Here is a 16,205-nt window from a genome sequence, read left to right as displayed (position 1 = left end):
ATACTACTTGCTGTGTGATCATTTTCCTTCGTTCAGTTGTCACCTGTTGAGACACATGACATCTTTCTCCATCAAATCTTTTGTTTTGGTTTTGGTTTTTCGAGACAGGGTTTCTCTGTGTAGCCTTGGCTGTCCTGGACTCACTTTGTGGACCAGGCTGATCTCAAACTCACATTGATCTACCTGCCTCTGCTAGGAGTAAAGGCATGTGCCACCATGCCCAGCTATCTCCATTAAATCTTAATAGTGTGTGTTTCTGCATGCAAGTGTATGTGTGGACAGAGGACCATCTTGGGTGTTGCATAACCTTAACAAAAAACATAATGCATTTCCTTTTCCCCAAATTTCCCTTATGCTCCCTGAAGCCCCGGCACTCACTGAGTCCCTAGAGAGTCTTCTCTGGACTGCTGTAATAAGCAGACAACGAATTCCTAGTGTATTTCACTTACATATGAACACACTGAGTTCAATGATACTATTGAGTTTAGCAGTGGTTCTGGCATGATTTAGTGTTTGGTTGGCTTTGCTGTTTAAAGTAGGTGGGGTTTGAGGTAGGGCATTTCCGTGAAGGCCAGGCTGGCTTGGTCTCAAACTTAAGATTATACCTCAGCTTCCCGAGTGCTGACTATTATTATTGTTATTATTATTATTATTATTGTTGTTGTTGTTGTTGTTGTTGTTGTTGTTGTTGTTGTTGTTGTTGTAATAATTCACTGAAATTAAGTTTGTTTAACCATTAATCAGATTAAGGACATTCTGGTTCTTTTAAACTTTCTGATGACCAGGAATAAAATTACTGTAAACATTCATGGTTTGGATGAACATAAATTTCCACATCACTAAATATGTAAGAATAAGATGATTGGTACAGCTTTAGAACTTGCCAAAGTGTGCTTTAGCATGGCTGTAGCATTGTGTGCTCACTCCAGCAGTATGGGTTCTAGTTGCTCTACAGAATTGCTGGGACTTGTATACCTGGCGTTTGTTATCCTTGATTTGCAGATCCTTTATGTACTGTGAACATGTAAACCTTTACCAGAAACGGAATGTCTCCATGTTTTTTCCCAGCCCATGGCTTTGTTCATTCTAACATTGGTTTGTCTTTGTTTTTTTATTTTATGTCTATTGGTGTTTGCCTGCATGTATGTCTATGTGAAGGTGTCATATCTAGGAGTTACAGACAGTTGTGAGCTGCCTGCCATGTTGGTGCTGGGAATTGAACCCAGGTCCTCTAGAAGAGCAGTCTGTTCTCTCAACTGCTGAGCCATCTCCCCAGCTCCTCTAACACTGTTTTTTAAAGAGCACAAATTCTTTTGGTTTTTCGAGGCAGGGTTTCTCTGTGTAGCCCTGGCTGTCCTGGACTCACTTTGTTGACACTGATCCGCCTGCCTCTGCCTTCTGAGTGCTGTATTAAAGGTGTGTGCCACCACACCTGGCTAAGAGCACAGAGTCTTAGTTTTGATTAATTACAACTCATTTTATAGATTATAATTTTTAGGTTGTATCTGAGAAATCTGTCCAAAACACATGCTCACCAAGACTTAGTTTTCATCTATATCTGATTTGTTACATTAATTTTCACATGTGGCACAAGACATGCATGTGAGTTTACAATTATTGCAGCACATAGATTGGCACGACCCATTGACTGACTTTTCACAAGCTGCCACAGCACCTTTGTGAAGGAATCCGCTCACACGCACACAGGTCTGCTTCAGGGTGTTGTACTGACCTCTGCATTTGCACTTGCCGTAACACTGCTACTATAAGCTGAGAGTCAGGTGGTGGGAACCTTCCAACTTTTAAAAAGTTGGGTTATTGAGTTCCTTTGCCTGCTTGTTTTTGAGTCATCTGGTTACTTTATACAAATAATTCTGGGATTTTGACTGGTTAAGTTAAATTTGTAAATTAGGAAAAAAACTTTTTTTTATTTAAAAGCATTTCCCTATTTTCTCAAGCTATAATTTCCTTCAACAAGATTTTGTAGTTTAAAAGCATCCCTACTTACTTTTTAATGCTATTATGTTGCTTAAGAATGTTTTTACAAAAGAAAAAAAGGTTTTTACTTGTTCTTCATTAGTAAATATTTTTGCCCCTCAGGTATATAACCTTCCCAGTCTTACTACTTCCAGGAACTTTCATACTTCTTTGTGGTTTTGCTATATACAATCCATGTATGGCTTATCTTGCCTTTTTACATATGGCAGAATCTACAGGGCAAAGATGTACAGAAGGGAAAGTAAATACTGGAAAGGAGACTTTCAGGTTCTCACCCTTAGGGATGACGTCATATCGGCAAATTTGCATCAAATCATTTCTTTCAAAGATGTTTTTATTGAACTATGAAATGGTACGTCTTTACAATTTTTGAAGACTTTAATATAAACCTGGCATCATTTCTTCCTTTAATGTCTTGTAGAATTCCCCAATAAAGTTGCCTACAGCTATAGTTTGAGGAGTTTTTTTTAAACTAGAATTTAAGACTGATATGGTAGTCCTGTGTGTAACCCAGCACTTAGGATGCTGAGGCAGGAAATTTGGCATGAGTTTGAGGTCAGTGTGGACTACAGAATATGAGATCCTGTTTCAAAACCAAACAGAAGGGCTGGAGGGATGGCTCAGGGTTAGGAGCACTTGTTGCTCTTGTAGAGGTTCAATTCCTAGCACCTACACAGTGACTCACAACCATCTTTAGCTCCAATTCTAAGAGACCTAATACCCTCCTTCAGATTTCCCCAGGTACCAGGCATACAGACAGTGCACATACACAAAACACAGGTAAAATACTCTATATAAAATCTAAAAGCAAACAAGAAATTTAATACTGGGTTCCTAAGTCGTCGTTGTCTTATAATAATAATAATAATAACAATAACAATATTATTATTATTATTATATTCATGTAATTTATTATTATGATTTCTCTATTTGCATGTGAGCCTGCATGACAGAAGAGGCATCATATCCCAGTATAGATGGTTGTGAGCCACCATGTGGTTGCTGGAAACTGAACTTAGGACTTCTGGAAAGCAGCTAAGGCTACTTCTTTCCTTTATAAGAATTGCCTTGGTCCTGGTGCTTCTTCACAGCAATAGAACAGTGACTAAGACATCTACAATTTTAACATTGTAGATTCTCATTAAATAAAATCCTTCCAGTTTCTCTTGTGAGCGCTTCTTTGACCACAAAACTTTGGAGATTTTCAAATAGCATTCTTGTTAGTAATTTCTGATTCATTGCCATTATGGCCAGAAAAAACAAAAAACAACCCCCCCCCCCCCGCCATGATCTGAGTTCTTTAATTTACAAAGAATGTGGGGGTGTAGTTGAATGAAGAGCACATGCCGAGCATGGGCAAGACCGGCACAGTCTAGAGTGCGGTCAACGTCTAAAGTGTTCCATGTGCAATTGATGCTGTTGGATTATGTTCCCATCTTTTATATATTTATTTTATCAGTTACATTGATTCTTGGCTGTGAATGTAATTTTCTTCCCACTCTTGCACGTTTCCTCTCTCCTCTCATGTCTCTCATAATTGAGTATACAACTTCATACATGCTAGGCAAATGCTTTACCACTGAGCTGTATTTCCAGCCCAGGTCATATGCTCATTGCTCTGAAGTCCACTTCCCCTGTTCCATAGCTACTACAGTTCTCTTTGTACTTGGTGCTAGCACGATGTTTTGAACATTCTTTACAACAGCCTGACTGAACTATAATTTGTATGCCATATAGTTCATGTAGTGTACATACTATATAGTTCACGTTTAAAGTGTGTGACTCCAGCGATATCCACATGGTACAGCTCATGCCCCGCACTCACCCTCACTGCTCTCAAAGAAACCTTTCTCACTATAGCAGAAATGCTTCCTTTTCTCTCAGGCAGCTACTGACCTGCTTTCTGCCTCTGCATATCTGCTTATTGTGGGCATCTCATCTTGTGCAGTCTTCAATTAACCTTATATTTTCTCTCTATGTAGATATATACATATATAACTACTGTCATATATTCTCTCTATATAGAGATGTGTACATAATAACTAACCTCATATATACTAAGTAAGATCTTGTGCAGTCCTCTATAACTAACATAAGTCACTGCCATGTCTTCGGGGATTACCCACATAGAACTATGTGCTAGTACTTCACCTTTGGGGCCACATACGTATTTCATTCATCAAGTACTAGACATCTGGACTGCCATCCTTGAACTCACTCTGTAGGCCAGGCTTGCTTCAAACTCAGAGATCTGCCCTCCTCTGCCTCCCAAGTGCTGGTGTGCGCTGCCACCACCACCAGCAGGCTTGCCATCCTTTAAACTGTGTCTTCACGTTTGAAACAGTTAATGTAAGTTTTTTACATCTATTTTCAGATGCTCTTAGTGGGATTATGTGAAACTGACAGCAGTTTACCCCAAAAGCAATGCAGTGGGATGAGATTTCTTATATTGTGCCAGAATTTCCTATAAAACTTGCACTTTTAACCCAATACATCCCAAAATGTATAAAAAGGTAAAAGGGCTGCAGAGATGGCTCAGTCACCAAAGAGCCACCAATAGGCAATACAGTGTGTAACCTCCAGCGTTGTCAGTGCAGGTGTCATACTAAGTCTCAGCCCTGCCCTGTGCTGCATGGTTCCCCAAGCACAACCCACTCAAGAGGGTATTTGGCTTGTCATAGCTTCCTTCTGTACCCATCTGAGTCTGTCTGCAGCACTCCCAGTGAGATAGCCTTTGCCTTAAGGACATCACTTTCCTCCTCTTCTCTGTTTGCACGCACTTCCACATCTCAGGAACTATATTTATTCTCTCCACCATTGAACCTCGTTTCCCTCAGACTGAGACAGATGCTGCCACATATGTCTAACACTGAGCTTTCCATTTTCCCACTAAACAGACTCCAAAAGAAAGTGACACTGCCTGTTACAGAAACAGAACTCAGTAACTAGTTTAAAGATCCAAAGTTTCTATTCTGAACAAAAGTAGAAAAACTTTACTAACAAAGAAAACTTGGTGTCCAAAATGTACAGAAAGAAAGGAGGCAAGAAAATGGACTTAGTTCTTCTATTTTATTTTCAACCCTAATGTTCTCAAAAATCAAGCCAGTTCACCCGGGGCTTTGCCCTTTGTGACTTTATGTCTTCTGTTGCCTGGCAGTCACCCTCCCTCTAGGAAGTGCTTACACTGACAGAAACTGATCCTAGCATCCTAAAGCATTTAGAGTTAGTTAAAATCATTTATATAGTCTTACCTTTGATGGGCTGTTGCTGAAGTAGTAAAAAATCTTCTCTCGAGGAGAAAGCATTGCTTCATTTTTATGCGGGGAGATGTAAATAGGATGGTTTTGAGATAGCTGTATTCGGCGAGGGGAGCCGGTTCTTAGGAATGGGTAGGGGGAGAGGGGAGGAGTGTCCATCTGTTGAAAACAAAGTAAGTAGTTCTAAGAAAGAAATTTTCTAGCCAGGCTGTATTAAAAATCATCAATTTTATTGAGGGAAGAGGCAGAATCAACCAGAAGCTTTTGAACGCTGAGCAGCTAGGGACTCACACTAACAGCCAACACTCGAAGGTGGTTAGTTTCTGCCAGTCCCTGGTGAGCAGTGCTACACATTACATCATGCAGTCCTTAAACTATTACTATGCTCACAAAATACAGAAAAAGTTCAGCGATTTGCAGGGTCATTTCTGTTAAACACTACACAATCTAAACCCGCTCGGCTGCTGTCTCCTGTTCTACTAGATGGAGAAAGTTCTACAGTCTTGTTCTTACTGCTGAGCAGCAGCAGAAATTATGTTGATGAAGCAAGGTACTTGTGTTGGAGACTGGAGACATCCTTAGTTTTATTTAGTGGAAGAATTACTTGTAAATCTAGTGTATGAACTCAAACAGATGACTCCTCCCACTCAAGTGAAAGCAGCATTCCGTGGCCCCGAGCACTTACGCTTGCCTGCGAGTACTTCATGGCAAATGTTTGCATTTGTTTCCGGTAGATGTTGTTGTAGAACTGGATGAGGTCTCCTCTCTCCTCCTCCTCCATGTCACTGCTGCCGCCTGGGAGCCGAGTTGGGGTAGGAGGGGCACTGCTGGGGTGTGGGACTGGCAAGGTGCTGTTTGACCTCATAACTGGACTGGAGTCTCTACTGGCTGCAGCCAAGAGAACAAAGGGTGCTGGTCTGGACCGTTTGAAAGAGGCCCTTCACTAGGAAACAGCTCCATGTGTGCATTAGTCGCCTGTGGCAATAAGCAGGCACTCGGATACTTTGGGGTTTGGGGTATCTCTTCATGTGTATGCAGGTACACATCTGTGTGGAGGCCACAGGCTAACCTTCGGAACCATTCATTGGGAGCTGGTTTTTGAGACTCAGTCTCTCAGTGGGACTTGGGGCTCACCACCTGCACTAGCTGGCCAGCTAGCAAATGCTAGTGATCATTGTCTGCCTCCTCAGAGTAGGATTGCAAGTGCTTGCCATCATGCCTGGCTTTTTATGTAGAGGATAGAGATCAGACAAATCCACACTCGTACAGAGTACTGTAGTGACTGGGCTATCTCCTCAGCTGTTGGTTGTATCATCATCATCATCCTCATCCTCATCATCTCCACCACCACCACTGAGACATGGTCTCACTTTATAATCCAGGTCTGGAGCTCACAATCCTCCTGCCTTACACTTTGTGGAGATGAGGTTACAGGCATGGGACAGCACTCTTGACCTTGAGCTGTTTTTAATTCCAAGGAACAAAGCTCAAAATACTAATAACTTGATTGCAGTATAAGTGTATACAGGTTGACTGAGTGGTTTATATTAGTAAGTTACACAGAGGTCTCTGAAATCTGAGCCCTGTACTAACAAATTTAGGTCAACAAATAGCAGCATTTACAAAGCACAGGTGTAATCAAGGAATTCAGGCTGGAAATTGCTATTGGAAAAAATGTTATTCTCTGTATGTTCAAAGCATTGGAATAAGGAACAAATGGCCACTAAATTTCATTTATTCCAACAATTTATTTGAGAATAGACTGCTTCTATAAGTATTATTTTAAAATTCTTAGTTTTCTTGGCCTAAAACTAGATGTTTATAAGGATCTATTTTATTTACCTCTCTCTTTGTTTAGTTCTGTTGGAGAATTCTGGTGGCTTCTGCTGTCACTGCTGCCAGAATGTCTTCTTTTCCTTTTCCCTTTTATCAAAACACTTCTGTATACCTTTAAAGAGATAGTGAGAACAGGCCAGAAACTTGCATTTATTGAATACCAGCTAGGTGGTAGGACCTTAACATACGGTATTTGGTTCTCACAAAAAATCCATAGTTATGGTTGTCATTGGGGAATGTTAGGAACTGCAACCAAGTTAGAAATTGTACATGTCTATGATCTGAGCACTCAGAAGGCTAAGGGAGGAGTGTTGCAAGTTCAAGGCCAATTTGGTCTCTGTCTCTCTGTCTGTCAAACACACACACACACACACACACACACACAAGAATTTTGATCTAGCCATATGTGGCTATATGTCTGCATGCACTCATTGTTAATAATAAGCAGGTACTCTAGGACTTGGTGTGTGTGTACATTCCTTCATACCAGTATTTGGGAGGCTGAAGCAGGCAGATCCTGGTGAATTCAAGGCCAGCCTGATCTACACAGTGACTGCCAGGCCAGGCCTCTGTACTACATACCCTGTCTCAACAACAGCAATAACAAAACTTTGTGATCTAGGTCATAGAAGCTATTGACTAACAGCTGGGACTTTTAGCAGAGTCTGTGTCACTTCAAATTCCAAGTACTGCCAAAACCACTACAGAGCAGTACTAATATCAACCATAAAGTCAAGTCATTTTAAGAAACAAAGGTCTATCAACATTCTTAAATTTTCAGTGACAAATGAGCCATGTTAAAGAGAGTTTTTAACTTTCATTCAACATTGTCTTAGTTTATTACTTTACTAAACCAGGCTAAAAGGTGACATAGAAATCAGTTAAATTCTTAATTCGTATCTAGTTCATGATTCTCTGGATTAAGAAGTGTCTCCCAGGGGCTGGAGAGATGGCTCAGAGGTTAAGAGCGCTGCCTGCTCTTCCAATGGTCCTGAGTTCAATTCCCAGCAACCACATGGTGGTGGCTCACAACCATCTACAATGAAATGTAGTGCCTGCCCTCTTCTGGCCTACAGGTGTTACATGCAGGCAGAACACTATATACAAAATAAGTAAATCTTTAAAAAAAAAAAAAAAAAAAAAGTGTGTCCCAGGCTGGAGAGATAGCTCAGAGGTTAAGAGCATGGTCTTTTTCCAAAGGTCTTGAGTTCATTTCCCAGCAACCATATGGTGGCTCACAACCATCTATAGTAAGATCTGGTGCCCTCTTCTGGGATGCAGGCACACATTCTTGCAGATTACTGTACAAATAATAAATAAATAAACCTAAGAAGGAAAGAAAGATGTCCCAGGCTGGAGAGAGGGCTCGGTGGTTAAGAGCACCAGCTACTCTTCTAGAGGCCCAGGTTTAATTCCCAGAATCCAGTGCCCTCTTCTGGCCTCTGAAGGCATCAGGCACCCATGTGGTGCAGAGATATGCATGTAGGCAATACAACCATATACATAAAAATAAATATTTCACACCATTGCCTCTGAAGGAAGAGGACTTTAAAGAACTTGCATGAAATTGTATGCCAGTGATGTTAAAAAAAAGAAAGAAAGAAAAGAAAACAGCTAATCCCTTTAGTTGTGAATCCTGTGAAGGGGTACAGAACTAACTATAGCTAATTTTTTTTTTTAACTCATCACAGACTTAAGCTTTACTTTCAGCCCTGAGGGAAAACATGGTTACCTGGCTCCGGGCCTGTGGCTGAGTCCTGTAACAACGCATGATATTCTGGAAGGACTGGTCTTCTTTTGTGACCTACAAACAGTGAGAATACTTAGAGAGATCCACGTCAGGCATGACAGAGTGAGCAGCTCAGTGAACCTGTTGCCACCATATTCAAAGACTATATAGTAAATGAACAACCATCTATTCATGAATCTGAAAATTACTAAAGAACTGGTATGTAACCCATAACCTGGAGTAGAAAAGCACAGTAACTAAAATGAAAAGTTGGCTAGAAGTGGAAGTTGTTGGATCTGAACAGGCAAAGGAAAAAAAAAAATGCAACAAACTTCCTAAGGAGTATATTGTCTGAAGAACAGAAAAAAATAAAGAGGAATAGCTGCAGAAACTGCTGGAGACCGGTTAGCACATCAGCATTCATGAGACAGGGGACGACAGGCGGAGAAGCAAGAAAAGATGCTCAAAGAAGTACACATTAAGCTGAGCATCATGGGAGGCAGGGGCATGAAGGTCAAGAGTCAGTCCGCCTGGGCTAAGAAAAGACTGACAGCCTCCAAGTTTACTTTAAAACATTAATGTATGCATTCAGGAAGCTCAGCAAACAGCAGACGGAATCAAGAGATCCATGCCGTATTTATCATAGTAAAAATGTGTAAAGCTATAGAAAGTATCAAAACATTTTTTTCCTTTACAGGGAAAGTCCAATAAGGTAAGAGCTGACTTCTCAGAAGCTATGCAAATGGAGTAACAGATTCAGGGTGGTCAAAAGACAAACATCCTATGCACTACAAAGCGTTCTTTCAGAAGGCCTCACAGAAAAGGCAACAGGAAGTGTTGACAGCAGGTAATACAAGCACACGTACATATGGGAGAGGCAGGAACATTTGGAAAACATTAACATATTGCAAGGACGGGGTAAATGCATATTCTTTTTAATTAAAAAGCGATTATATAAAACAAAGTGTGTATGATATATTGTTACAGCTGCAACAGAAATACACACTTACCAAAAATGTACAAAGGAGATGGGTAGGGTTTTAGACAAGCGCCTGGAAATGCCACTTAAACCCAGAGGAACCAATAAGAAGCAGAAATTTAAGGTTAATATAACGGCATCTATAACTACACACCTTTCCGGGTTCTTTTAGAAGTCATACCATTGAATCAAGGTAATGGTGGATTTGCAGTACTTCAATGAAATATATATAAATACATAAACAATACCATCACAAGAAGATAAAAGGGGAAAGAACACTAATGTGTGTATACATCTCACTGACATGACTTTAAAGCTAGTGCTGAGACATTCAAGTGTGTGAGAGAGGTGGGGCAGGGGAGAATATATAGCAAAGCCAAAACCATTACTAAAAGTCAATATGAAAATACCTAATTCAAAAGAAAGCACACAGAAATAAAGGAACCGAGATATACAGAAAATGGAATGAGTGTATATAAGATACACAGAAAACAAGTAAAATGGCAGACAAATGAGTCAGTTAACAATAAAAGTAAATGGATTACACACTAAAGGTCAGAAAGTTGTAAGACTAGGAAAAATATCTATTGTTTTTGGGTTTGGGGGGGGTTTGAGGCAGGGTTTCACTGTGTAGCCTTGGCTGTCTTGGGCTCACTTTGTAGACCAGGCTAGCCTCAACTCACAGAAATCCGCCTGCCTCTGCCTCTCTGTCTCAAAAAAAAAAAAAAAAAAAAAAAAAAGTTATAAGAAACATAAGTGTACCTAATTAATAGGGCACCAAATACATGAACCCCATGACAAAAAGGGTAAAACAGACAATCTAAAAATATTTAGAGATTTCAATACAGAACTTTCAACAATAGAAGATCTGGGGAGAAAACAAAATATTAACAAACTGACCTAACAAACATCTAGAAAACAGTCTATTCTCACAATGGCAATATAATATTTAGTTTTCTCTCTTTCTTTTTACAAATGGCATAAAACTATACTTAAAAGATCCTTAAGACTCAACAATAACAACAAAAAACCCTTAGACATGAAACACATATCTAACAAAGTCAACCTATAAAAGCTACTTTCTAAAAATAAATATCAAGAAATAAACCAACATGGTGAAAGACCTATACAATGGATACTTTAAGACATTGAAGAAAGAAAACGAAGAGGACACCAAGAGATGGAAAGACCACCCATGCTTATGGATTAGCTTAATTAATGCTGAGAAAATGTCTATATTGGGGAAGCCATCTATATATTCAATAAAATCCCAAACTAGAAAATGTAATTATCAAATTCATATGGAAAGGCTCTGGGACCATTACTTTCCACAAGGGTGTGGAAAGACTGTATGGGACAGAGGTAGGGTAAGACTAGACTTAAGCAGTGTTTTCTGGACATGAGGAGGCCACTATACTCATGAATACATAGCAGATGTGGTTGCCTGCTCAAGATCAGTCTAGTCAATATTCCAACATGGTAGTGAACAGGTGCTCAGGGACCTCCACCCCCAACTGAAGAGATGAGGGCTCTGGGGAGTTGGTGGCTTCTTAGGAAGAAATAGTTTTAAAGAGTTCTGTCTCTGGCAGGTCAACCTTGCTCCAGTGGATGGCTGCATACCCTGATTTCTCTGCCATCCTGTCTCTCTGCGTGCCTGCTTCCAGCTCCAATAGGTGCCCCATATTTAGCTTTCTTAAACAAGTGGAAGGACAGAGGCATTGCTCAGTTGGTCCAGTGTTTGCCTGTCATGCACAAAGCCTTGGAATCAATGCCCAGCATTGCCAACTGGCATGGCTGAGCCAGGCGTGGTGGTCTACACCTGTAATCCCAGCACTCAGAAGACAGAGGCTGGTGGATCTCTGTGAGTTCAAGGCCAGCCTGTTCTATAAAGCAAGTTTAGGACAGAGAGAAACCCTGTCTTGGGGGGAGGGGCGGGACAAATCCCAAAACAACAAAAACCTGGCATGGTTGTATATACCTAAAATTCCAGTGCTTAGGAACAGAAAATGTCTGCCTCCCCGAGTGCTGGTAGGCCATATCTTAATAGAGAAAATAAATGAAACTAAATAAGTCTTAGAAATTATCAAAATTTGTCAAACTTTATTTAGATTGACCAAGAAAAATAACTCAAATTACTACAATCAGAAATGGAAAAGGGACCTTACTATGGATCTTACAGGACAAAAAGGATTACATGTCCTTAACTCAGGAGGGACCGACAATGTCTCTGAAAGAACACACTGCCAAAACTGACTCTAGAAGTGACAGGTGACCCGAACAGACCCATGAGAAGAATGAAGCTGAATTCATCACTAAATTACCCACAAAGAAAAGACCAGCCTCTGCTGGCTTCTCTGCTAATACCAAACTTCACAGAGCATAAGATAGGACACTGATTTTTCTAAAAGGCTAGATTTACCCCAGGAACAAGATCAGACAAAGCCATGCAACAGACTTCCAGACAACAGCTAGAGAATATGCACAAAATTCCTCTAAAAACTAGTAACCAAACAAGAAATCAAGCATCACCATAACTAAAAGAGATTTGCAAATGGAAGGCAATGACCTAACATGAAACCCAGCCAATTGTAATATACTCTATCATTAGAATATCGAAACTCACAATGAATACAGAAAAGGGCCTTTAATAACATCCAATACCTTTTTATGAAACAACATTCAATAAAACTAGGAAGATAAAGGGCACTTCTTCACTGGGTGAAACAGTCTATCTGAGGTGCAGGTGATGGGGAACATTTAATGCCATAGTCCAATAGGGAAAGACTAGTTTTCTCAGTAAGGCCAGGAAGCACACAAGGCTTTCTGCTTCTAACCCTGCACTGGATTTTCTAGCCATGGTAATTAGGAAGGAGAAGGAATTTGGACAAGAAGTAGCACAATTATTAAGACTGCATAATCTTCACATAAAAACAGTTGACATAGAACATGCTTAAAGTTCACTGGGTTAAGAGGTTCAGGCCTGGACATTTAGGTGAGTGTAGAGTGCTTGTCTGGCATTTTAATGGCCCTAGGTTTACTCTGCACCACAAAAAAAATAAAATATAAAATAAATAAATAAAAGAGCCAGCTTAGCAAGGCTGCCGGGTACCGAGTCAAGATGTAGACCCCAACTATTTCCTATACTCTTCCAATGAGTGCATCAAAATGAAACAGCTACATTCCAACACCGTCAAAACACAGGGACACAGCAAGGGCAAGAGCTACACTCTAAAAAGCACAAAACACTGCTAACCAATGGCAGGTCTGAACAAATAGGAAAACAAGCCATGTTCATGAAGACTGAACAAAAGATGACTAAACTCCCCAAATTGATCTACAGATTTTCAAGTGACTCTTACGACAGTGACAACTTGATTTTTAAATTTGTGCAGAATTCCAAGGGACTCCGAATAGCTCAAATAATCGAAAAGTAAAGTTAGGACTCACATTTCCCAATTTCAAAATTTACAAAAAAGCAAGAGTTATTGAGAGTGTAAAGTACTAGGTCTAATGGACATCGGTCAACAAAATAAAAGTCATCTTGCGATAACCCATGTGTCCACGATTACTGATTCTGCAAAGATTCAGTGGGGAGATGTGTCTTAAATAACGAACGATACGGCAACCAGAAAGCAACACAAAGAGTGAAGCTGGTCTTGAATCTCATACCACAAGTAAAAATGACTCAGAATAAGTCAGAAGTTATAAAATGCAAAAGACACTGATAAAGCTTCATGATACTGGGTCTCAAACCTGGCAATGAATTCACAGGGCAAAAACTCCCTCACACCCCAAACACATACTACACCCTTTTTTAAAGTATTGATGAGAAACTAGAGGAACTAAGATCTTCACGTACTGCATGCATAGATACAAAGTGGAAGCGCACTTTGAAAAGTAGCCTGGCAGTTCCTCAGTGTTTAAATATACAGTTCCTGTATGATCCGCAGAGCCATTTCTGGGCATTTACTCTGGGGAAATGGAAGCCTGCGTCTACATAAAAGCTTATCCACAACGCTCACAGCAGCATTGTTCATAATTGCCAGAAAACCCACATGTCCACTAACAGAGGGATAAAAGTACTGCCCAATGTCTAGAAAATGGAATATTCTAAAGCTCTGCTGACCGCACAGATTTGGAGATGTAAGTCTCAGTGAGTAACTATTAAAAAATGTTCTGTGATGAGTAACAGAGTGGCATCTCTCCCTTTCCATGCTTGACTGGCACTCACCTTTGCCATCACATAAATGGCACACATTAGCAACTGGTCCAGATGTCTGTCCATCATAAGTTCAGGACACTGGATTATAGAGAATTCAAAGCAGGTCCAAATTTTTTTCCTTAGTTCATCTGAAATATCTAGTTTTGCACAAAGATCCCGAAGGCGGACACCTGCTAAGTGGTAAACCTAACAAAGAAATAGGAATATATCAAACCTTGATACTTACACTCCCCGAGCTTGTGCTCCAGTTAAAGGCACATGAAATATTACCTTTCTAAAGAAAAGTGATAACGAGCTAGTCTTCCGTGGCCTAGTGCTGCTGCTGCTGCTGGTTAAAGGCTGGCCATGTTTCTGCGGTTGTCCACCTGGGGAAATCTGCTGAATGGCCACCTGCCCAGGGACTTGCAAAGTTGTTCCTGTCACCTGTTGAGAACTCAGACTTCCAGCGAGGGCCTGAGCACTGAGGGGCTGGATAGAGCTGGTCACAGCTTGCGCCTGGCCCCCAACATTGACCTGGACTGGGAAGAACGTTATCCCTCCGTTCTCGTTGGCAATCCCTGAGTTATTACAGAGGGAAACAGGAGCTGTTGATGTGAGGGGTTCGCGTCTCTCCTCCCCACCCTCCACCATGGCCATCTTATACTGACGCTCTTTCCAACAAATGCCAGAGAACAAATACCTAACTCCACCTTCCTTACCTTGTACTGGAATGGTCACTGTTTGTCCATTGTTGGCTGTGACAGTGGCTGTTGCCATGGTGACCAAGGTCTGTCCAGGAACTGGTGTGACAGAAACAGCCTCCCCAGAGACATTCTGCACAGGGACAGCATTGACTAGGGGTTGAGGGGCGATGCGCCCAGATGTGCTTCCTTCAGAGGGACTATCATTCTCAAAAAGCCGCCTTCTGGTAGTGCTGATTGTTGGGGAGCTGTACCTGTCATACAGTGTGGTTGGAGATGGTATACCTATGACCCAAAGAAATTAGACTATTTAACACAAACAGCTCTGACTTCCATCTAAGCTCTTTTTCAAACACAGTGCATTTCAAATACTTCATAATTTTAAAACCAAATAAAATGTACAAAAGTCATAGCACTTGCTCCCATATCTATTCTAGTGAAAATTCAAGCATCGGCGTTTCTCAAAGGAAATACTGTGTCACAGCATGCTTGGTTTTCCTTCTCATAAACTAAGCTGGATTTTGCCCTCCACCACCTTGTCCTCTGCTGCTACTTTATGCAGAGGTCACTTAAGGACCAGTTTTTCCCCTATACTCAAATTTTAGCAAAGACATTACCTGACCAGGAGACATGATGATGTGTCATCCAGCAGTATTCTCCCTCAGCTTTCTATGGATACTTCTCAGTCTCTTCCCACAGAGAAGACTACTAATATCCCATATTCTTCAGTAAGGTACATGTATGGTTGAGATTTAATAAACTTAGCTCTAAACAGCTTTATGCAGATAGGATTCGTGTGCCATACATTGTTATAAATAAGTGTGCCACTTGTTTTAAATAATTTTAAATTGTTGCAAAAAGACAGTATCAGCATTAGCCATTTTAAAATACATATATACAGCATTGTACAACTATTAACACTCTCTCTAAATGTTTGTTTCTTGAGACAAGGTCTCTCTGTGTAGCTCTGGCTGTCTTAGAACTCACTATTTAGCATAGGTTGGCCTCAAACTGACAGAGATATAACTGCCCCTGCCTCCCAAATGCTGGGATCAAGGGCATGCACCACCATGCCAAAACAACTTTTTTTCTCCTCTTCTTGGTCACTATTATGGCTTAGTTTAAGTATTCTTACTAGTATGTGCATTTCTGAAATGTAAGTATTCCTTTTCCCACATCTACCTGTAAGACCTGTGTAACAGTAGCTTTTTCAAATTTAAAAATAAAAGTAGGGAGATCATAGCAGACAACAGAAAGAGTGAATTCTGAAAGCCATGTCCTATCACTCCCTGGCCTGCAAGAAGACATAAGCACTCGGACAGAGCTGAGGAACCAGTGGCATGTGGCCTCTGAAAGGGAGAGTAGCAGCACAAAGAGAAGGAATTTGAGTGTCAACCTTCCCTTCACAGACTTAGGAAGGAAAACTACAAAACTGGACTGAAAAAGACCAGCTTATCAGATCTGAAACCAGGTCTCTGTGACTGAAAAGTAGTTAAAACCATTA

At 40.7% G+C, this 16,205-nt stretch overlaps 1 protein-coding gene across 1 annotated transcript in view; it reads right to left on the bottom strand.

Moving 5' to 3' along the window:
• Positions 1 to 16,205, bottom strand: part of Rbl2 (RB transcriptional corepressor like 2) — a 56,022-nt gene that overhangs the window by 2,906 nt on the left and 36,911 nt on the right. Inside the window, exons 15-21 of the mRNA XM_051169199.1 lie at positions 14,720 to 14,986; positions 14,292 to 14,578; positions 14,031 to 14,207; positions 8,824 to 8,895; positions 7,098 to 7,203; positions 5,941 to 6,143; positions 5,250 to 5,414 (exon numbers count right to left, since the gene is read on the bottom strand). Of these exons, the coding sequence (XP_051025156.1) occupies positions 5,250 to 5,414; positions 5,941 to 6,143; positions 7,098 to 7,203; positions 8,824 to 8,895; positions 14,031 to 14,207; positions 14,292 to 14,578; positions 14,720 to 14,986 (1,277 nt within the window). The remainder of the gene's footprint in view (positions 1 to 5,249; positions 5,415 to 5,940; positions 6,144 to 7,097; positions 7,204 to 8,823; positions 8,896 to 14,030; positions 14,208 to 14,291; positions 14,579 to 14,719; positions 14,987 to 16,205) is intronic.

The sequence above is a fragment of the Acomys russatus genome, chromosome 26 (assembly GCF_903995435.1).
Source record: "Acomys russatus chromosome 26, mAcoRus1.1, whole genome shotgun sequence".
In the NCBI taxonomy this organism is placed as follows: Eukaryota; Metazoa; Chordata; class Mammalia; order Rodentia; family Muridae; genus Acomys; species Acomys russatus.
The sequence above is the reverse complement of the archived record's forward strand: the minus strand, read 5'-3'. Positions and strand labels throughout refer to the sequence as shown.